The 22,741-nt window shown below is 38.4% G+C and overlaps 1 protein-coding gene across 1 annotated transcript; it reads right to left on the bottom strand.

Moving 5' to 3' along the window:
• Positions 1 to 12,135: 12,135 nt before the first annotated feature.
• On the bottom strand, positions 12,136 to 18,321 carry LOC122010179 (kinesin-like protein KIN-14F). Its single transcript, XM_042566618.1, has 19 exons — positions 18,103 to 18,321; positions 17,751 to 17,917; positions 17,498 to 17,641; positions 17,023 to 17,277; positions 16,875 to 16,946; positions 16,717 to 16,785; positions 16,309 to 16,398; positions 16,105 to 16,233; positions 15,918 to 15,999; positions 15,718 to 15,813; positions 15,453 to 15,626; positions 15,259 to 15,365; positions 14,941 to 15,116; positions 14,597 to 14,758; positions 14,267 to 14,520; positions 14,024 to 14,187; positions 13,715 to 13,897; positions 12,714 to 13,249; positions 12,136 to 12,622 (listed from the first exon to the last, which is right to left on the bottom strand). The coding sequence occupies exons 1-19, from the start codon at positions 18,224 to 18,226 to the stop codon at positions 12,520 to 12,522; spliced, it is 3,087 nt and encodes a 1,028-aa protein (XP_042422552.1). The 5' UTR covers positions 18,227 to 18,321; the 3' UTR covers positions 12,136 to 12,519.
• Between the last annotated feature and the right edge of the window lie 4,420 nt (positions 18,322 to 22,741).

The following is a 22,741-nucleotide window of genomic DNA, read 5'->3' as shown; positions in this document are numbered from 1 at the left end:
CTGTGATATGGACATTATGGGTCATGATTTTACCACTAGCGTTTGGGAAACCTTAGATGTTTTCAGAGACTTGATGATTTTGGTATTCCCAGGATGTTTGGATCGGTTTCCATTGTCTTTGTTGACGGTGTTGTGATCTATTTCGGATCCACGGTGAGTTACGCACTTTATCTTTGCATAGTTACGGAGATGTTTCGATGAAAACGTCTATATGTGAAGTTCAGTAGTGTGTATTTTGGTTGTCTTCTGTCAGATGTTTGAGACACACGGTCACCAGTAGGAGTATACCGTGGTTTCACAGGTGATTGAGGTTGTTACCGTTGGAAGTAGACGGAGTCTATAGAAGAGGCTCGCAACTTCCTTTGTTTGGCTCGATATTTCCGGAGATACGTTGAGGGTTTCTCTTGGATAGCTATGTCACTGACACGTCTGATCTGGAAAGGCGTGAAGTTCACTTGGACTAAGGATGACAAGACCAACTTCTAGGAGTTGAGCGGAGACTAGTGTTGGCTCCGATTTTGGTTTTATCTTCCGGAGAGGACGGATATGTCCTCTGCACCGACGCATCTATTCAGGGTTTGACTGATGCAGCACGATATGGTAGTCTCCTATCCTTCTCGTCGATTGAAGGAACATGAGAAGAACTACCTGTACATGATCTGGAGCAAATCGTCATTATTTTGCCATGAAGATTTGGCGATATTATTTATATAGCGTTACATTTGAGATTCTCACTGACCATAAGAGTCTCAAATATCTGTTTACTTGGAAGGAACTTAATCTCCGACGGAGAAGATGGATGGAGTTCCTGAAGGATTATGATTGTACCATTAGCTATCACCCGGAGAGAGCTAATGTGGTTGCCGATGCGCTTAGCAGGAAGTCCGGAGGGACTTTAGTTTGCCATCGAGTTGTGGTCACAAACTTGATTTAAGGTTCCTCCGATTTGGTCATTGAGGGGTAAGGACAAACAGAGTAGGGTACTTTGGTACCATGGGTGCTCAGTCGTTGATCAGGACGAGGATACGAGAGCCCTAGGCTGCTGATCAGTATTTGCAATTTATTTGCAGCCAGATAGCTTCCGGGCAGCAGACCGAGTTCACACGAGACCAGGAGGGTGTTATACACTGCCGAGGCAGATTATGCGTACCTCAGTTTCATCCAGTCTTACAGGAGTTACTTCAGGAGGCTCATCGCTCTCGATTTGCGATTCGCCTAGACGGTACCCATATGCACCAAGATTTGAGGTGTTTCTATTGGTGGAACGACATGAAGGACGACATGAAGACATCGCAGATTTTGTAGCTAGATGTCTTGTCAGTTAGCAAGTGAAGGTCGAGCACCAAAGATCTGCCGGCTTAATTCAGCAATTCCTAATCCTGGGTGGAAATGAGAACACATTACTATGGACTTTGTGGTAGGTTTGCGAGGACACGACGAGACCATGACGCGATTTGGGTAATTGTTGATCGATTAACCAATCCGGCGTGCTAGATAGCGATCCGGAAGGCGATTTCTGGATCGATTGGTAGATCTGTTTTTGGGGAGATTATCGGATCACGTGGTATTCCGTTGACTATTATTTCGGATAGAGACCGGTTCGTATCTCGTTTTGTGAGTCTGCGGCGATCCTTGGGCACGCTACATTTAGCATAGTTTTCCATCCTCAGACGGATGGATAGTCAGCGGACCATTCGGACTTTAGAGGATCCGCTAAGGTCGTGTGTTATGGATTTGGAGGCGATTGGGAGGACCATCTGCCGTTAGTAGAGATTGCTTACAACGGCTTCCGTTCGATTATCCGGATGACACCGTTTGAGGTGTTGTATGGTAGACCTTATTGGACACTAACCTGCGGGATGAGGTTGGAGAGGCCCATTGTTGGGACCTCATGGAGTTCACGAGGATCGGAGTTGGTCCGTCTTATCAGACGGAGGATGTCGAGGCGAGACCGCTAGGAGAGTTATCTTGATCGGAGCCAGACCACTAGAGTTCTCTGTTGGCGACCGTGTATGTCTGCGAGTTTCACCCACGAAAGGGGTGACTCAGAGGTAAGCTAGCTTCGCTGTACATTGGCCCTTTCGAGATCTTGGAGAGGATCGGAGCGGTAGCTTATCGACTGGCACTACCACCGTCCCTGTCAGGAGTTCACGATGTATTCCACGTATCGATGCTGAGGAGATATGTGCCCGACCCGACGCATGTGCTGGCAGATATCTCAGTTCCAGTTCAGCCTGACATTACATATGAGGAGGTTCCGGTACGGATTCTCGACCGGAAAGAGCGTCAGTTGCGGAACAAGACTATCCGGCTGGTTAAAGTCGGATGACAGCATCATTCGGATGAGGAGGCTACTTGGGAGCTTGAGGATACAATCCGAGCTCGATATCCCCACCTTTTCACATGAGGTATGTGATTTTATTTATCGTTCAGCATTTATGCTTTACCTATTGTTAGTACTTGCTGATAGTAGATAACGAAATTTGGGGACCAAATTTTTATTAGTGGGGGAGAATGTAAAATACCGGAAAATAGGAAATATTAATAAGGGAATTTTTTTGGAATTTTTGGAAATTTTTCGGGAATTTTTCGGAGCTTGTATGGACGAGTTAACGGGGATAAGATTTGGGATCCGGGAAAGCCTATTTAGGCTACCCATTTAAGTGAGAAATTGTTTATTTTATAAATTCCTTTTTCCTTATTCTTTTTTTTATTTTCCCCGCTGATTCCTTTCTCCCTGCCGAACTCGCGCCGACGCCAAGCTTCTCCCGAGCCCTAACCGAGCGGTTCCTTCTCCCTCTCCGCGTACAAAACCTCCCAGCCAAGGGCTTCGCCTTCGCGAGCAGGCCGTGCAGAATGCCTCGGATGAGCAGACTGCGCCGTCAGATGATAGGTCGAGCGGAGAAGTGTCGATCCCCCGAACAGCGAGACATGCCGAGCAGAAGAAGTGCTGGTCAGCGTACAGCGAGCCAAGCCGAGCCGACGAAGTGGCAACGCTGTGCCCTAGATTTGCAGCGCCGCCGTCCCATTCTGCTCTAGCCATCATCGACACCGCTCTCCTGCGGTGTCCTTCGCCGCCACTGCCCTTGTGATCTAGCGTAGTCGTGAGTGCCAGCAACCACCTTGTTATCAGCTTGAGTTTCTGGCATTAGGGCTTCCAGTGGCAGCTTTGTCCGGTTTTTGGTCATTTCAGGCCGTAAAGGAAGAGGTAAAGTGCTCAAGTTATTATGGAAATTTGGTTGTGGTTTGGAAGTTGATTTCTTGATCTTTTTGATCCGAACAGTGAAGAATTCCAGCAGCCAACAGCCCTTAACGGCAGCCCTCATTCCAGCATTCCTTTATTACAGCAGCAATCAACCTAAATGGGGCAGTAACTCTTCAATTCCAGCATCTTCTTGTTCTTGAATAAAGCTGTGGAACTTGAGGTAAGGTTTAGGGTTGTGGTCTTCGTTGTAGATGATTTCTAGTTGTGTTAGCAAAAGTTGTTAACTTAAGTTTAGAAATAAATCTAAAGGTGTAATTAGGGTTAATGAAGCTAACCCTAGTTGGTCGATGGATTAGAATTTAGTTTGGCTAATGGTTGTATGATAAATTAGCTAAACTAGACATTATGTTTGATGCCACACGACTTTGACGCGAGACGAGTATCTCGGAGTTAGATTTGGATCATTTTATCGGAGGCGGGTACTTTTGACTTATTGTCTTTGATATGCTTAGTAATGAAATTAACAATTTGCATTAATTGTGTTTTCTTATTTGTTTCGGTTAATCACTGCCCGATACATGTTTCCTGCTTGATTGATTGTTTGTTTGCATCTCGTATTGATCTTGTACCGATCTATCATGCTCATGGGTAGTGATATAACCATGTTTTACCATGTCAGGACCTAGGTTTGATACCTTATTTGATTAGTATACCTTGATATGATTTATTCACTATGGTGCCCATTGTTATATGTCTAGAGGTTGGTTTAGTATATTACCATGCTTAGTGACATGCACCATTTGCATGATCGCATGCTGTGCGATAGATTGCTCCATTATTGTTGAGCACTTTGCCAGTTTTCATCACTGTTCGGTGCTTCGTTGTGGCGCTCGTGGGTAGCGTGACACGGTGGTAACCGTCGGTTTGACTCTTCGGTGCTCCGTTGATCCGCTCGGGGGTAGTGTGTGCTGACGTGTACGTTAGAATTCCTCCCGTCATAGCGTCTAGGAGATGAGGCATTCGCTCCCCGTTTATGATTTGGGGTAGGAATGCGTATGTACTCGGACGATCCGTCCCTCGATCACTCATCGGGAGTAGTGTTCTTTGAGTCTGCGGTTATCTACCCACTTGGTCCCACTTTTGTTGTGAGTTGGTTGATGGCGTCAGGGTGACCGACATTGACATCATATGCATGATCATTTATTGTTTGTGATTGTGATTGTTGCATTTATATGCTGCGTATTGTTTGGATACCATGTTTGACATGCATACATTCTATACCTTTCGGATTGTTTGTCCTTATATCGGGTCTGGTTAGTCTGATTCTCTCCTGTCTTCTTGGTTTGCATTTACCTTTATTTTTATCGGAGGTAGGCGTGATTAGTCTTGAGTGTTATTTCTTTACTGCATATCAATTGTACTGCTGAGTGTTGGACTCACCCGCCTCCATTGTTGGTATATTTCGGGATGTTCTTTGTCGGGAGGAGTTCGATCGCTAGTCCCGGCGTAGTCTTAGATCTCTGAGACCTCGATGGTTTATATATCGTTTAGTTTTGTTTTCATTTATTGATTATGTGTGGACTTGGTTTGTTTGGATACTTGGTTGTTGTATGGATTTTGTGATGATGATGGATTTTTATTCGATGTGTTTTTTTTTACTACGTGCCTGCCGGCCGAAGAGGTGAGTTCGTCGGTTTTGAGCTTTCTGAGTGTAGTTGAGTAGGGTGGTTTTGAGTCGAGTATTACTACTTTGTTTGATTATATATAGCTGCGTGGTGATGTTTTATTTTGTTGTTATTATTCCAGCCGTGTGGTGAGGTATTTGTGAGATGTAGAAAAGTTTGAGATTGTCCACCGTACAGATCTTGCAGTTAATTTTCTCAGACCTACACGGGTGGACAAATATAACAACAACCACGCGGTTATATATATTTTTCGACCCACTCGGTGAAATCAAAACTAACACGGTGGGAAGACATAAAGACAAGTTCAACCAAAACAAAATATGCTTGCTGGCTAGGCTTACACCACCTGACACAACACTCAGGAAAGCAGGAACCTGAGGCGATTACACATATCATATACGAGATAAAATAAACAAAAAAATGGAGACATATCTTACGATGTGGCGTGGGCCAAGCAGGCGAGGATACTCAAGCAACTCCATGCTAGGTACACGAAAAGATAGTGTCCGGGGTGAGTTCAACAACTCGTGAATACGATAAACATGCCGATAAGATATATCTATGATAAACATGAAATCTGACTTCTAATCATATAGGAAAATGTAAAGCGAAAGTAGCGGGAAGGCATACTCACGGGAACTCTATCGAAACAAAGGGTCGTCAGAGAGTGTCATAAATCACATGTGCATATCGAACATATGCATCCACCAATCGTGAATAAAAGCGTGACATAAGCGATAAATGCATCGATCGTATGATGCCATGGCATGGTCACCTCGGCGCGATCGACCGTCTCACACTGATGGTGAGGCCAGGTGGGTAGGTTGTGACCATGCACTCGGCGTCACTACTCACGATGGTGGCCGAGTGGGCGGGATCTTGTCGGAGTACACCTATCCTCCACCCCATCGTAAATGGGGGCTCGATGCTCTCGTCTCACGGTACGATGGCGGGAAGAATCTCTGCCTACTCTGTTGCGTCACTACCGTGGCGGACCAGCGGGCCAAGCAGTCAGCGCACTGCGGCTACCGCAGCTGTACACTAAACCGAGACGAAGCAGCGTACTGCCGGCTACCGCGAGTCACCGGACCAGCGGAGCCAACGGGCCACACACCTGTCTGATCTACCACTAACCCATGAGTGGTGGTGTGTACAGATACATGTAACTAGCGATGCGCTCGACAATAACGGAGCAGACTATCGCACAACATGCAATCATGCGAGATGATGCATGACACTAAACATGACAATATCCTGAACCAAATCCATACATATATAAAAATGTGTACCCTAGTACCAGTAAGTCAAATCCACAGATCTAGGGTATAACAACCTAGGTCCTGAACATATCCACCTCCATAAAATATGTACCAACAATATACATGGATCAAAGCAAAAGGGTCTACGTACACAGACCAAATATGATATAAAAATATTGGTACACATTCCAGATAATAAAAATCCAAAATCTAGTCCTAAACTCAGTAAAGCATGGTATGTCACTTACTCTAGGAACTAAGGTACTCATGGCAATAATCACGAGGTATAAACATGGATACATAACAAGCGACAAAACAGAACATGCTATGGGTATCAAACTGTGACATACCAAAGGCAAACATGATCATTGTTTGTAGCTATAAAATACTATGCATATCTAATTGACAATATCATAAAAGATAAGTCAAGAGGTACCCGCCTCCAATAGGAAGGATCGTATCCGGTCCAAATCTGACGTCGAGATGCTCGTCTCGCATCAAAGTCCTGTGTCACCAACATACATACATTTTTTATTTAGCTACAACTCAAATGCATAACCAAATAAAAATCCTTGAGACTCAATTAGGGTAAAACCCTAATAAATCTAACCATCTAGTAATCCAATTTATCCATAATTCGATACATAAACCATACCTCAAACTCAGCCAAAACGTGTACTGCCTGAAAGAGGTCATGTTGAATCCAAGGTGCTGCTAGATCAAAGAGAAACCCACAACACAGAATCTTGCTGAAATCTTTCCTCACCGATATCAACCGAATCAAGCAAGAGGTCACTAATCAAGCAACCACCTTCTAGTCTCTGCCCAACAACCCAAACACTTCTCACTGATCAAAATAAAACCTCACTGGAACCAATCGGTGGAGATCACAGATCAAAGTAACAACCTAACTCGATGCCCTGATCAAGTTGTTGTCCACCAACCGGATCAAGAAGAAGAGGTTAGATTTTAACAAAAACAACCAATCGCCAACCAATTCCCAGCAACAACTATGCACCTTACCTCTGTTTCTCCAATCCTGTGACCTTAATCCGCAGCAAAGAAGAGGATCAAGATCCGATCAGGGGAAAACAGTAAGAACTGATCCGACCCCTTTTTCCTAAACCAGAACAAGAAGGATTAACGCAACACAGAGCCCAATTAATCGAAATCCAGTGACACCTTACCTTAAGGATCGCTGCTAGGGCACGACGTCGTGGAAACTAGGGCATCTCTCCAAGCTTCGGTGAATGATGATGGAAGGAGACCCGATGCTGCGGAAAGCTAGGGCACAGTGAGTGGTCGGCTATGAAATCTCGGTGATTGGCACAGAGGAGCTCGCAGTGGCGTCGGCGGCGTCGGCAAAAGAGAGGAAGAAGGGGAAAAAAACTTAGATCACTGGGCAGGGGAGTTGTCGGCTTGATCAGCGCTGCTCGGCTCCTGTCCCCAACCCGAAGAAGCGAAGGCTCGAGTGATACTCAGACGCCGGCGGTGATGAAGACACGAGGAAAGAAGCAGAAGGGCGTGACGGTTTTGGGAAGAAGAAGAAACCGTCGGAGTGAAGAGGGACGGCGTCGGGGAAAGGAAAATAGTCACGAGTTCGGCGGATGAGGAAAATAAAAGAAAAAGGAAAAAAGAATTAAATAAATAAATTATTCCTCACTTAAATGGGGTAGCCTAAATAGACTTTCCCGGACCCCATTTTTATCCCCGTAAACTCGTCTATACGAGCTCCGAAAAATTCCGGAAAATTCCCTTATCATTATTCGCCATTTTTTGGTATTTTACAAGTAGGAACATTTGCAAGAAATGATTCATAACAAACATAACTAGATATTTTACCCTTTTTAGCTAACCACTCCTTGAGTTTTGGACAATCCTTCTGAAAATGTGTAGGCTCGCGACAAAAGTTGCATTTGCGAGTCTTGGAGCCTGAAGTCTTTGCCTTATTTCCGTCATTATTTTTCTTCACATGTTTTTTGTCCATTCCATGTAGTTTCCGTTTCTTGCCCTGTCATTGAGTGGTAAAGTGGGCACTATCAGGTGTCTCAGCCTTAAGTCTTTCTTCTTCTTGATCACACATACTGATCAGTTCGCTCATTTTCCATTTCTCCTTCTAAGTATTATAGTTGATCTTGAAAGGATCAAACTTAGAAGGAAGAGATGTCATAATGAAATGAACGAGAAAGGCCTCAAAGATCAACATGTCCATGGCCTTAAGCTGAGCAGCCATATCATTCATTCTTAGGATATGCCCACAAACACCACCAAGGTCATTGTACTTAGAAGTTACCATTTTGATGATTAGTGTGGTAGCAAGTGCTTTAGAGGAACCCTGAAACTGCTCCTCAACGGAATCAAGGAAGTCCTTAGCATTTTCAGAATCAGGCACGCCTCCTCGAATATTCGACAATATGGAACCTTTCGTTATCACAAGTGACAAACGGTTGGGCCGTTCTTATTTTTCATAAGCAGACTTTTCATCTTGAGTGCTAGTGTCTGAAAGTGGGGTAGGTTTATCAACCCATAAGGCATAATCAAGGTCCATAACGCCTAGGATGAGGCGAATCTGTTCGTTCCATTTCTTAAAATTGCTACTTATCAGAGTTTCAATGGACGTGATTTGGTTCATAATTGAAGTTGCGTTCACAGAGTTAAATCATGCTCATTAACAATAATGGAAAATATAAATCATAATCATAATGCATAAGCGATTGAAGAAGTACACATTAATGGGAAAAACAAACACATTAATATATCCACTGAGAAAGAATATATTCGTGCAACCTTCCGTTGGACCGACTACAAAAATATATTTAAACTTTTCTCCTTTATGCATTAGTGTTAGAGTATGAAAAGTAATTACATAAAAATTAGCAAAATATCATAAGCTTCCATTGGGCTGATTACAATAAATGCACATAAAATTTCTCTGTTACACTTTAACGTAATTATAGAATTGAATTTATATCACTGTTGGACAGAAAATAAAATAAAACTACAATTAAGCATTACATTAGTGCCAAAAATTATGATGGAGGATAATGACAGACGTTCTCCATCGAGAAAATAGCAAATATTACAACCTTCCGTTGGGCTAACTGTAATAAATGCACATAAATTTTCTCCGTTAGATTTTTTTGACTTAATCATAGAACTAAATTTAAATCGTCGTTGGGCAGAATTGATTTAGAACTACGATTAAATTGTGCGTTAGTGCTAAAGTATGATAGAAAATTAAACATAAGTTTTCTATCGAGAAATAGCAAAATATTACAATCTTCCGTTGGGCCGACTGTAATAAATGCACATAAATTTTCTCTATAAAAATTTTATCATATTTATAGTTGAATTCACTCCACCATTAGTCAGAAGATAAATTCATACTATAATAAATTCCATTCAATAATTAAAATAATAATTTTCAGTTGGGCCAATTATTAATTTTAATATAAGAATGTAACATAAGTGTGGTTTAGTTATTCCTATTTATTTAATTGATAAATCTTCTGTTGGGTCGATTTATCATGAAAATATGATAAATCAAATAAGAGTCCCACGTTAAATTTAGTATATTTATGTCATGCTTTCAATCATGCGTACCATAATTATATACATGAAAATAATAATTATGATTTAAAATCAATTAAGGATATTGCAACATGTTAATACCTTAAATAACGAGATGACGAAGTCAACAATTAAATCATCAATCAAGCAAAAATTCATGTAATCATCTAAAGATGATATGGACATTATTTCCTAATATAATTATGGTAAATAATTTATCAAAAGCACATTAATCACATAATATGACAATTAATATGGCAACTAATATAACAAATATTAATGACATACACTATAATTGATAATTATGGTAATTATCTTGGTATCTTAATGAATAAGTCATCTATAGAAATAACTTATGCAACATTGAATTATATTTAGCAATTAATTATGTCATTAATTTCCATCAAAATAATTTTGGAGACATAATTACGTTAACATTCAAAACAAACACTCCTTCATAATTCGTTGTAAGGCATCAAACGACTAGATATAACATGTCGACAGGTAATAACATATTATCTCAATTCATATATTTGAATCAACCTCGCTCTGATACCAAATGTAAGATATATTTTAAGATGGTAGAACGTGACATAAGCTGGATCTCCTAATCAAGATTTCCACCGTACAATGAATCTTATCAAGTATATGAACGAATTTAGAGAATAAAAATTACCTGCGTTGAGCGCCTATATAATTGAAGACTCGATCTTCACCTCTTTCGCTCTACAAGGGGAGATGGATTCCCGTGTGTACTTCTTAGGGTTGCCGTAAGCGTTCATGTGTAAGAATATGTAAGAAGCATCAAAATAGGCTAGACCTAAGTGTCTATTTATAACAACAAACATAATTCTTAATAAGTAGAGCAAGAGGTGGGATCGGCCCAATAAGAAATACAATCACTAGTCAATCCATCAAGACTTTAGTAATTGGGCTAATTAAATAAATTATTAAGGAATAATCCAATAATTATAATGTGCAGGCCAACATCATGAATTAGACCCCGTCGAATCCAATACTTTTTACAAAGAAAACAACAAACTTTCTGCATAATGCTCCCTCACAGGATTATAATAAAAGATGATTATATTCATCTCAGATGTCTTTTATAGTTCATTATCAAATTAAAGGAAGATAAATTATAGGGTCAGTTTATAATCAACCGTCAAGTAATTAGAGGGTAGGAGGAGTTTCTCCCAAAGGCAACAAATTTGTCAACTTTTAGTGGACTTCTACATGATGGTGCTTGAATGAAAAAAAAAAAAAATTATCTTTCATCAGATTATTTAATATATGAAAATTATTGTCTTAGGAATTGTAGAAGGCAGCTTTATCTCCAAATACGTGGTAAAAGGTGATTTGGTCCCCCAACATCTCCATCAATCCGTTCTTAGACCAACACAGAGGAAGTAAATTACGAATAGCTACTAGTCATTAGTGCAGTAGCCAAGATATGAGAAAAGGCATGCTCGGACACACTGAGTTTTGACCCATGACCTAATATAGTAACACCCCATGTCTTAACCACCGCACCGTCCTGACCAATAGTTGTATCAATAGCTTCATCACTTGAAACCTGACTAGTGAGCATGCATTAGAAAAAGAATTCTAAGCCTATAGTAATCAATTATTTCAAAAATGGAATGCAGTTAGATCTTTAGTAAGAGAGACCAACATGGATGACACTTCAGCATTGAGATCCACATCAAGGACAGCAGGAATGAAGTTGATTTCATATAAGGATCCAACGGCGGATGCGGGGGGCGCGAGGGGGTGCGGAAGCACTCCCTTGCTTTTGACAAAAAATTAAATTAGCATACAAATTAAGAAAATCAAGAAAAGACGATCTTGGCGCGGAATAAGATGATCTTGGAACAACGGCGCAGAGAGATCACCCCAGAACCAAAAATGAAAAGGAAGAGGCTAATACCTCTCGCGAAAGTGAGAGGCCGAATGAAAAAGACTAATGAATTTAAAAATAAAAAGGAAGCATTTGGCAGAATAAAAGGAAGGATAAAACCGAGAGGCATGTCTCCTTGAAAAGGTGCGTAAAACATGAGTAACTGTGTCAGACAACTTTATCAGATTTCAATTAATGGAAGCACAAATTTTAAACACAAATTAAAGAAGAAATGACCTATTGTTGTATTATTAAATTCCATTCTTGCTAGTGGCAAATACAACAGAATTGTGCAACCACGGTCAACGTTGTCAAAACTGATAGCCAGTCAGCATTACCGAAACAGAACAATAGGGTAAAAGTGGAGAAGCAATTGAACTAACAAAAAAACCAGATCAAACAAAAACAAACTCGTGTCTATACAACTCCATTTTTTTTAGTTTTTTCTTTGAGCACCCCTCTAAATATTTGTCTGGATCCACCACTGTAAGGATCCAATCATCACAGCAGCAGAAATTTGAAGCAAATGAAGACATAATTTAGAGCACAAAATACAAGCAATACAACAGTTTAGAATACAAGAGCAATGCCGTTGCACAAATTACTTTATCGTGATATACATAACGAATTGTAAGTATACCTCTATGAATTTGCCTCATTTTGCTCTTCCTTTTCTTTACAAATCGTAGACACAATAAAAAAAGAATAATACAACAATACACGTTTATCCATTGTCACAACTCCAGTGATACACGCATCATCTGGGATTATTGCTACTCATTAACTCTGCTTGAGAAAGCTCAATTATCTTTTTTCACTCTAAAGAAGAACAAGTAGCAAGCCACTATATCAGAAACACCTCTATTTGTAATTGATAATCTTGCCAACCGATGTAATTCGTTAATGTTTCCGGTCACCAGAAATGCTGGAAATGGTCTGCCTTCCTATCCGGTTGGGCCCGTTTGATTTCTTGGAAGATGATAACTTTGTATGATTTGGAATCCTAAGTTGCAGATCGAAACATAATGAATAATCATGTAATACCTTTCACAAGAGTGAGAAATTTATGGCAGTTTCAAGTCCAACCAAATTACCTTGTATCAGGAGTTTTTGCTTGTGGCTTTGTCTGAGGCTTCTTGATCTTTGAACCACTCTCATTGTATGTGTTATGTACATTTTGGAGATTGAATTGCCATAGCATATCTGCTTCTGAAGAATCACTGGTCGCAACATCTAGGTCGTCTGAACCATCAGTTGCAGCGTAAAATGACTCTTTTCTTTGCCTATTCAGCTCATAGCTGCTATCTTTTCTGGTGATGGCATTTTTATGATATTGTTCATCAGGATGAACCCTCATATCAGAAAGACATTGATGGTAGAACAGGTGATCAGGTGATGTCCCATAACTCCCCTCCCAATCTATCATGTAATTGTCATCTGTAGCAACTGTCTCTTGCTTGTTTACCATGACCTTATCAACCCAGTCGCTGTAGACAATTTGTTTATCATCCTTGTTCGGATGATTCATTCTGGAGCTACTTACTGTCCAGGGAGAAGAGTCATTTATTGTCGATAGATCTTGGAGATCAAAACTTGGAACTTTACGTCTCATCACAACATTACCCCTGACCTGAAAAGAAAGCAGAGTTATTTTCTGCAAATAAGTACAAACAGCATAAAGGAAAAGTACATATTCTGAATTAAATCATATTTCAAGCAAGTTACCAGAGAGAAATTTACATTATTGCTTAAAAATGTGTCAATGATAAAAATGTCTAAACTAGGAAAGAGACACTGAACAAAAGAGCATCTTGGGCACCAAATAAAGAATCAGGAATGAAGTATATTTGTAGAAATGATAGAGAAGCATCTTCATGTCAACCAGACAATTAGCAGATACTGCTAAACTTGTAAGTTCATCAAAAATATAAAGAAATGTATAGTGGCATATACCCAGAACTAGATTTTTTGGTCGATCATCTAGAAATTTTCAGAATTGTACGCTATTGTAATTCGTTTTGTGACATGTATATTATCTAAAAAACAATTACAGCTAAAGGGAGGGTACTGGATTGAACTAAAACAGAACACTTACTTCAATATTGCTAACTTCTTCCATTGGTTGTCTATGAGTAGTTTGACTGCTTAGATAAGCCCCACCACTCTGTCGACTGGAATGTACAGGTGATGGTGTTGTAATATGGATGGGATCTGAACTAGGTAATTTATTCTGGTGAACGGTTTCTTTCCTTGCTAGGGCTGCTTTCAAGCTAGCTATCTGCAATATAGAAATAATTGTTTCTAAGAAACTCAAAAGAGACACTAAGAAGAATACAACATATGTATCTAAAATGAACAAGCTATTGGATTATAGAAATGCTACTGAGAGAAGAAAATATATAACCTGCTTCCTTAGTTCTTTAACTTCTCCACTTTCTTGATTCACTTGTGCAGCACCAAGCTCAACTGTGGAAACACGTTCTGCAAATTTAAGTGTGCTAAGGGTTTCCCCAACCGCATCCATTTCTGGACTTATGTGGACAAACATCAAGGTTTTTGCTTGACCACCTATTTCACAAAGGATATAAAATTTAAGTCCAAATAAGGTAAAACTCATTGATCTATACCTTAGAAGAAAGCAACTTACCAAGAGAGTCTTGAAGAAGTTGTGTGAGTTTGCTATTTCTATAAGGAACGTGTGAATTCTTTTGTGCAAGTGCAGATATGACATCCCCTAGAGCTGAGAGAGATTTGTTTATATGTTGTGCTTCTTTTAGCCTTTCTCCTGTGACTTCAGATTTGTCAACCCTCTCACTGCCCGCCAGATCTACCAGATGTAAGCATCCACGGAGAACAGTTTCGGAAGTCAAGTCTCTTCCTTTAACATGAACAGTCAAGCAACTGCATGTAAAGCATTCAAAAGATTTACAGGTTGAGTAAAATAAAGTCAATAATAAGGGGAAACTTTGGACATTACCTATGAGATCGACTGCTACGATCATTCAAAGCTGTAGCACCAACAGCACGATTCTTGTGCCCAATATTCATTAGTTCCATTACATCAGATGTTGATGCAACAGGTACTAAGTTTGCATTGGGAACATTAAGTCCTTTCTCCGAAGTATTCCGAATTTCTAATGTACTTACTTGTCAAGGGAGCAAAAATACAAAGACAATTATAGCATAACTGACAATATGAAGGAACATTGAGCATGAATCCATTTTCCTCCGTTCAAAAATTTCGCAAGGTAAGTATAGACAGATATCAACAAAGTAAAGAAGTAGATAATAAAATAACAAAGTTCCTAGGTGAGAGGATATCGTTTGTTAATGCCTTCACCGAGGAGATCCCTAACTTGCTCGTTGTATATCTCAATCATTTGAACACTGATCTCATAACTAAATGAATGCTTCCTTTGTTCAGCAAGTTTAAATAGATCACTTAAAGCTCTGAAATTCACACCTAGCGTTTGCTCATTAAGAACCTTGGGTCCACTCTGCACCCATAAAAGAAATTGTATCATTCTCTAAATGCATTTAATCATCAACAAAATTAGCTATACTTTGACGCCTTGAAGATTTTGTTTCCTTCAAAACGAATAAACTTCGAAAGTAATCAATAGCAGGTATGTAATATACCATAGTGTAAGTCTTTCCTGATCCAGTTTGGCCATATGCAAATATACAAACATTGTAACCATCAAGAATGGATCGGATTAGAGGTTGTGTATCGGAAAATACTTGCTCTGCAACATGATTACATGTAAGAGTGATGCTTCACCAATCTATGAATGTGAATAAATATGCATATCATATAACAAAACTCCAACGACCTTGTGTTGCTGATGGGCCAAATACTTTATTGAAGTTGAAAGATCTACGTCCTTCTTTTCCATACTTTGAGGGAGTTATTATCGAGATACTACCCTCATCAAATGAGCCTATGCAATTATTACTCAACTGTCCTACTAGGAAGGGTCTTACTCGGCAATAGACCCTAATGCTCCCTGATATTACAAAAAAAAAAAACAACTCACAAAGTTAGCAGGAGCACATTGCTCTCTTACTACATAAAGATAAAATTCTTTATTTTTTTACCTTTAAGATCTTGAACTTGATTGTACAACTTTCTATTCTCGTCAAGAACCTTGTGATAACCTGAAGCAGCATTGGCAAGGCTATGTACACAATCTCCTAAAATTCAAATTCATCGGCAAGATAATTGGTAATCAATAGCAAGACTAGCATTATATAATATTTTCATTTGACAAAGTATTTTCATACAATTTGTGCCTTACCAAGCTTATTAAATTCCTCAGTGTGCATCATTTGCATCACCCCTATTCCAACTTTGGTACTTTGAAGAGTATGCTTAAGTTCCTACAGTTTGTAAATAATGCTAAAATTTTGTTACTCTAATTGCATAACTCAATACATTTAACTGATAAACAAAGTATAGCATAGCCTTCAAACAGGAAAAAGAACCTGAATAGCTCTATCTTGTTTGAAAATCAGTTGCTGCATTAAAAGCTTTTCTTTTGATGTCTCTCCTTTGGATATCTTCTTATTATAGCCCTCTTCTTTCGACTTTGCAAAAATACTTCCTTCAATTTCCTTTCAGAAAAAATTAAATTAGTCAATTTGCTAGTATTGCATCATTATTTAGATAGTAGCAATTGTGCATTATACCTCTGTTCCACTGTCAACAAATAGAGTACCTATTGATGCCTTTGTCTTGACTAATGTGCAATTGTTGATGCCCTTTGAAGTTGATTTATCCTGTTTGGTTAAGTAATCATATGAATCAGTTGATTGATGATGCTTATTGGGTGATAAGAAAGTAAAAGTAATGTTTACTCACACTGCTATGACATGTTTCCAGATTTCATTCATGTGAAGGAAAGATTATTACTTGATGGTTAACAAAGACTGCATGTTTCTTGGCCAACATCAGCACAAGAAATCTAAGGTTTCTATTGCAGTAGCAACAATCACAAAATAGAAACATACTAGTATGTCCAAATGGATTTTTCCATAGCCTTAAAAAGATAACAATTTTATATCTACATCAAAAATGCTTTAAAATTTGAAACATACCAAGCTATTCTGTTTTGTAATACGATGTTCAAATTCCTCCATTACTTTATTCAACAATGACTCCACAAGCTGCAACAAAATATAATATTTACAACACCCAAATAAAAGTAACTTCTTTTAAGAATAAATAAAGTCGGGAGGTATTTAGCAAGCTTTACCAGAGGAAGTTCTTCAGGCTTCTTGTTTGATAAAGCCGCATGGACAAGCATATTTAAAGGAACCAAAGTGGTCTGTTGCCAACGAAGACATCAGTGAAAAGTGGAACTAATATACCTTTTATAATTTATTAATATGTCAATAACTAACCATTTCACTGGACTCTAAAGAGACATCCCCATCAAAAAATTGTTCAGCTCGTAGATGATCATTGTCACTCATATATTGATCTCTTAACAATGAACTCTTTGAATTTTCCAAATTTTTCTTCAACAAATGCTTGCCTGAGATGGATGGTTTAAGGTTTGCACCAGATCTCCAAGTACCATGCCCACCCATTCGTTTCCACTCAGCATAACCCTTGAGAGAAAGAATGCAATCGATAATCCTAGCACTCTTGCCTCCCTAGAGTTCAAACAAACAGAATAGAAAGTAAGAACCAAATGGCTTCAAAACTGATTTTGTTAATAATTGTAATTTCCACAGGGAAAAACAAATAATACTCGAGCAATCAGTGTTACAATATCCATAGCTTTGAAGTAACATTAAGTATTTTAAGTACCTAAATTTAACATACAGAAATTTCATTGCCGAACTTTTACTTTTTAACAGTGCCAAGCTCTACCTGTTCTAGATCAGATGCCTCAAAGGTGGGTAGACCCATTTCTTGTGCTGATACAAGGAAGTTCCTCACGTTTTCAAAATACTGATATGCGGAGAGCGCTGCTCCATCTGGTTGTTGAATTGTATCTCCAGGATTGACAACCACCTGTATTTCTTAGAATGAGAAAATCGCAGGAGGAGAGAAGAAGAAGAAGAAAAGGATCAACGGAGTCTAGAACATGAGCAACGATAAAAAAAACAAAAAGTTTACTCACTTTTGGAACTGCTCCGGGTCGAACCTTGTTGAGAGCATTACAAAGGATTATCCCATTCCTCAATCCAAGCCTGAATTCTTCCTCCGAAGGCTCGTTGGGCAATTCTTTTGCGACTACAACTCCCACCACCATTCTCAACCATCCGGCTGCCTCGTACCTCCTCGCCGCTGCCATTAAATCAAAAAATACCTCTGATTTAAATCATCCGTCATCAACTCAAAGGAAACCATACATCCACAAGAAAATCATTGTGAAAAACAAAAATCTACAAAAGGCAATCGACAATCTTCCTCTGAAGCTTACATTTACTATGAAAAAATCAAATTGGAGAAGGGATGAAGAATGGATTTACCCGCTTCCTCGGCCTTCCTGGAGGCCAAGTTGGTATCGCTAAACCTAGCTCCATGCTCCTTCAAGACGTCTTCCACCACCGAAGCTAGCGAAAACGACAGAAACCCCTCCGACTCCATCGCCATTGCCCACGACCCGCAATCGGCGGAGAAAATTAAGGAATCCAATTCCTCCTCCACCTCCTCCTCCTCCTCCTCCTGCTGCTTTGCGGAGCGGAGACAGGAAAGGGCTTGTGTTGCAGTGCTGCTGCTGCTTGAGTTATAGCTACTCTTCTTTTCCAGTGGCTTTAATATTTTATAAATTCTGAAAATAGCCGGCGTTAAATTGCATATTTTGTACTGTAAAATTTACATTTTCGAGGGCCTCAGTCGAATATTTTCAAATGTCGAGGGTTGGGTGTGGGAACCGGCGGTTGGATTTATTTAACGTGGTGGTGTCAATTGGCGCATGCCTCTTCCCGGTCGGACCCACCACACCGGACCACCCCCAACGGTCAAAAAAAATTCGAAAGTCTTATGCGAACCAAATCAAAAAGTGGCTCCGACTCTCTTTCTCTTGGCTTTTGTAATAAATACAAATCGGGTGGGTAAAGTGAACCCGGTTCAATTGTGGAGAAAGTGCGGGTAGGTTATAAACGAGTCATGGAGCTTAAAATGAATTAAAAAGAGCAGTCTGATTTACGAATTGTAATTTCTACCTGATATTTTATAAAAGACTATTTTCCCAATTTAAATCTGATAATAATTTTATCATTATCCCAATACTCTCCTTCTAAACTTAAAATAATTAAACTATTCAAATAATTATTCAAATTTGATATGAATTTTTTTATAAATTTGAGTTTGGTTCTCTTAGATCTTATGAAGCTATCAAGCTTGTTTAACTATTTAAAATTTTTATATTTTTAAATTTATTTGATTGTAGGGGTGTAAATGAGCCAAACTGTTCATGAGTTATTCGAAACTCGATTCGATAAAAGTTCGTTTGAGCTCGTTTAATAAGGCTCGTTAAGATAAACAAACTAAGCTCAAGCTTCACAATATTTGGCTCGTTAGCTCGTGAACATGTTCATTAAGCTCATAAATCAACTTTTAAATTAAAAAAAATAATAGTTTTGATATTAAATTTATAGATTTTACACTCTACTTATGAAAAACATAGACAAATATATTAAATTTATTTATTAGAATAAAATTATAAATTTTAACAAGAATATTATAATTTTTTTAAAATATATAATTTAGTTTTTAATGAATATTTAAATTTATAATTTATATTTATTAATCTCGTTTAGGCTCGATAAAAGCTCGAATAAGCTCGTAAGTCATGAATATATTCGTTAAATAAAGTTCAAGCTCGCTCGATTATAAACGAGTCAAATTCAAACATCCAAAAGTTCAGTTCGATTCGACTCGATTACACCCCTATTTGATTGTAAGTTGAATATTATAAACTTATTTATTTATCTATTTATAATTTTGATAAAAAAATTATTAATCAACATAATTTACAGAGGCATTTGTTAATAAGCCTGGTTCACTAACACTTTATAATATTGTTCATGAATATATAGTTGTTCAGACTTAACTTATTTATTTAATTGATAGTTAATAAGGTAGTATTAAATTTTTTTCATGAATATTTGGTTCACTTACAACTGTAGGCGTGGATTTAGTTTGAGCCCATGGCCGAGGGTGGCTTCCACATGCTAGACGATGATATCCAGATACATCATATTATTAGATTTAATCTCTATTGATGGGAGGACGAATTCTCTGGTCTGCAAATTACGAATCAGAGGATGGTCCACTTTTTTAGATCCTTGATTTGGATGGACTCCACCTATTTAAAGATGGAGTATATCCAAATCAAAGATCCTCGTGCAATAGATCATCCCTTGATCCATAATTTGTAGACCAAAGGATCCCTACTAATCAGATGGATTGACATGTTAATTGGCATCCATTAAAATGATTTAATTTGGCATTCTAACTGTAGGTTTGTATTATTAGATATGAACTTATACGTGTAGAACTCATTAATCTATTATCGTTAGTATTGATGTGTTGCTAATAAGTTTGGACCCTATATATACAAGTATGGTTCCCGTAAGAGATGTTCTGACAGCTATCTTGCTTTCTTTATGAGATTGAGATTATGAAGTCGTCACCTTCGAACCTACGGAAGATCCGGCCTTGTGTTGCAGCTGATTTTTTATTTTAATCTTAAGGTCTGGTTAGGATTTATGATTTTTATTATAAGCTTAGTTGCATCTCATTTTTCACATTAGCTGTAAATCTCCGATAATACCGTGTGTTAGATTATTTATGCTAGTCACTATTCTAAATGCTAGTAGTCGTCCGTGATTTATCTTCTCCGTGTTAACTTTGGGACGGATTGGTGGGGGCGCTGGGACAAGCATATACGCCTTTTGCCACAGTATGTTAGATTATTTATTAATTCATATGTTGCAGTACAATCCTACAAAAGCTTAGACTTAGCTTGAATCATTCATATATACCATAGGATCGGGCCGGTTATTTTAAAGTTGATGTTACTTGATTCATCATTTTTTTTTTAATCGTTCACATATAACACCCTAGAGACTAAATGAGTTAGACAAATAATATATTTTTTTAGTTGAGATCAGGTATGTCGATTAATTCTAAGAGATGACCGATCCAATCCCATAAAAGTTTTCCACTGACCATCAAGGTAAATAAGTTTTTCACTTATCACCAAAATAAATCGAGAAACGCTCGTAGCAGACGTCTCATCAACAGAGTTTTTAGGTCAATTATCCGTTAAATAAAATTCATCCATGAAAATCGATCATTAGATATCTAAAAAAATTGAAAAGACGTTCCTGCCATTATACCATTGCTCCGAGAACAAGTTATTAGATAAATAGTTAAATCATAAGCTCAGAAATGTATAAGAAATAAAACAACTATTCTCATCAACCAAACGTCCAATTGCTTTAAAAATATATCATAAAAAAATCATTTATCGAATCTAAAGTAAAGTGAACAAAAGAGATCTTCAACCTAACTTTATATGTTTTAGCTGTTGAACTAGTTAATCTTGTCGATTTACGATCAACAAAATAAAATCCATGGAGGACCCCCTCCATGCACTTTGCAAAAGGTAGGCCATTTTTGCAATCATACAACTCACTTCTTGGCAATGATGCCGATAGCTCTTTAGCTTGCACAATGAGAACTAAATTTATATTTACCTAGTTGGCAAAAGTGGATGAATGGACCCCGAAACCCCCTCGATTAGTGGTGGTTGTACCCTACACTCGCCTTCTTTTTCCAACCACATGCCTCCTCTTCGTTGCATTCCTTTTCTTTTCAGCCGCGAGAAAATTCGGAGCCTCTTCTTTCACGAACGCAATGGCTTAGAGTTACCATAACAAACAACAAATGTAAAGAGAGGGAGGCAACTAAGTGCTCGATTATCAAATTGCAAAGTGACTTAAGATGGACAGCTCAACTCCTCACCAAAAGCTAAAAAAAAAATAAGAAAGTTGTGAATGGATTGCATTCTTCGTAAAGAGTTAAGAAAGAAGAGATTTAGATATGAAATTGGGGAAATCATTGATCGAACTTTGTCATATTAATCATGATGCTTAATCATGTTCTTAGTAGAACACTTGATGGGGGCATCTCTTTCTTGCTTGCTTTAAGTATATTAGTTTAATTCAATTCTTATTACAAAAAATTCATGATTTCGAATTTGTTCATGGGGGGCCCAATAGAAGCCCAAAATGCAAATTAGACTCACACCTCACTTGCAACCCAGCCCGATCCATTCTAGGTCGGGTTGTGTTTGGTCTGACTTAATTTGTAGGCCAAATCCTACACGACTATGTGATATTTGAATATTTAAATAATAATAATAATAATTAGGAGAAAACAATGGGATTTTTTTTAAGAAAATAGGAAAGCATATAGAAAATTTTATAAAGAGGGAGATTTTTTAAAAAAATTTCTTATTTTGCCCTCTAACCTTTGGTCTTTTAGCTATTTTGTCTTCTTGTAATATATGCCCAAGTAAATGACTGTTTTTTTTGCTTGGTTATCATTAATAATTTTAATTATCAATCAATAAAAAATTTATTTGATTTAGATAATAAACAATTCCCAAGTAACATTGTATTGTATGCCCGACACTATCAGCAAAGGTCAAGAATCTAGAAATTCAACTTGGAATGCGATAATCTCATATTTTTTTTAGATTTTTTTTCTGATTCCAGAGTTATGGGGAATCTATCCGTGTCAGTTGCCATCATTCTTTGATGTGGAAGACTCGTTAGGAGCCAAAGGTGGCAAACAGCTCACTAAACCCATAAACTGGACGCCCCGCCCCGCAAGTGGTGTCAGCTCGGCATCGCAACCATTTCAACTAGGGATGGCAACGGGATGGATTCGGTGTGGGTTTGGCAAATCCCAGAACCCGCTCCGCTAGAAAAAAATTGATCCAAATTCGGACCGCCTTGCCTAGTTTTCCAACCCGCCCCTCCCCAACCCCGCTCAAAACTTGGCGAATCCATAGCAGATTTGATCCGTCAATCCGCTAAACTTTATATGTATATATATATAAACTCAATCAACAAGTTTAGATCTATCCCGTAA

This window comes from Zingiber officinale, chromosome 8A (genome assembly GCF_018446385.1).
Source record: "Zingiber officinale cultivar Zhangliang chromosome 8A, Zo_v1.1, whole genome shotgun sequence".
Taxonomy (NCBI): Eukaryota; Viridiplantae; Streptophyta; class Magnoliopsida; order Zingiberales; family Zingiberaceae; genus Zingiber; species Zingiber officinale.
Note: the sequence above shows the minus strand (reverse complement) of the source record. Positions and strands in the feature narration are given on the sequence as shown.

Excerpts from the sequence above, each read along its gene's own strand:
- LOC122010179 (XM_042566618.1), bottom strand. The coding sequence starts at position 18,226 with ATGGCGATGGAGTCGGAGGGGTTTCTGTCGTTTTCGCTAGCTTCGGTG. Across the intron at positions 17,918-18,102 it reads CAGGAAGGCCGAGGAAGCGG|CGGCGAGGAGGTACGAGGCA; the intron begins GTAAATCCATTC and ends ATTTAATGGCAG. Across the intron at positions 13,250-13,714 it reads AAGAAGTTAGCAATATTGAA|GTCAGGGGTAATGTTGTGAT; the intron begins GTAAGTGTTCTG and ends CTTTCTTTTCAG.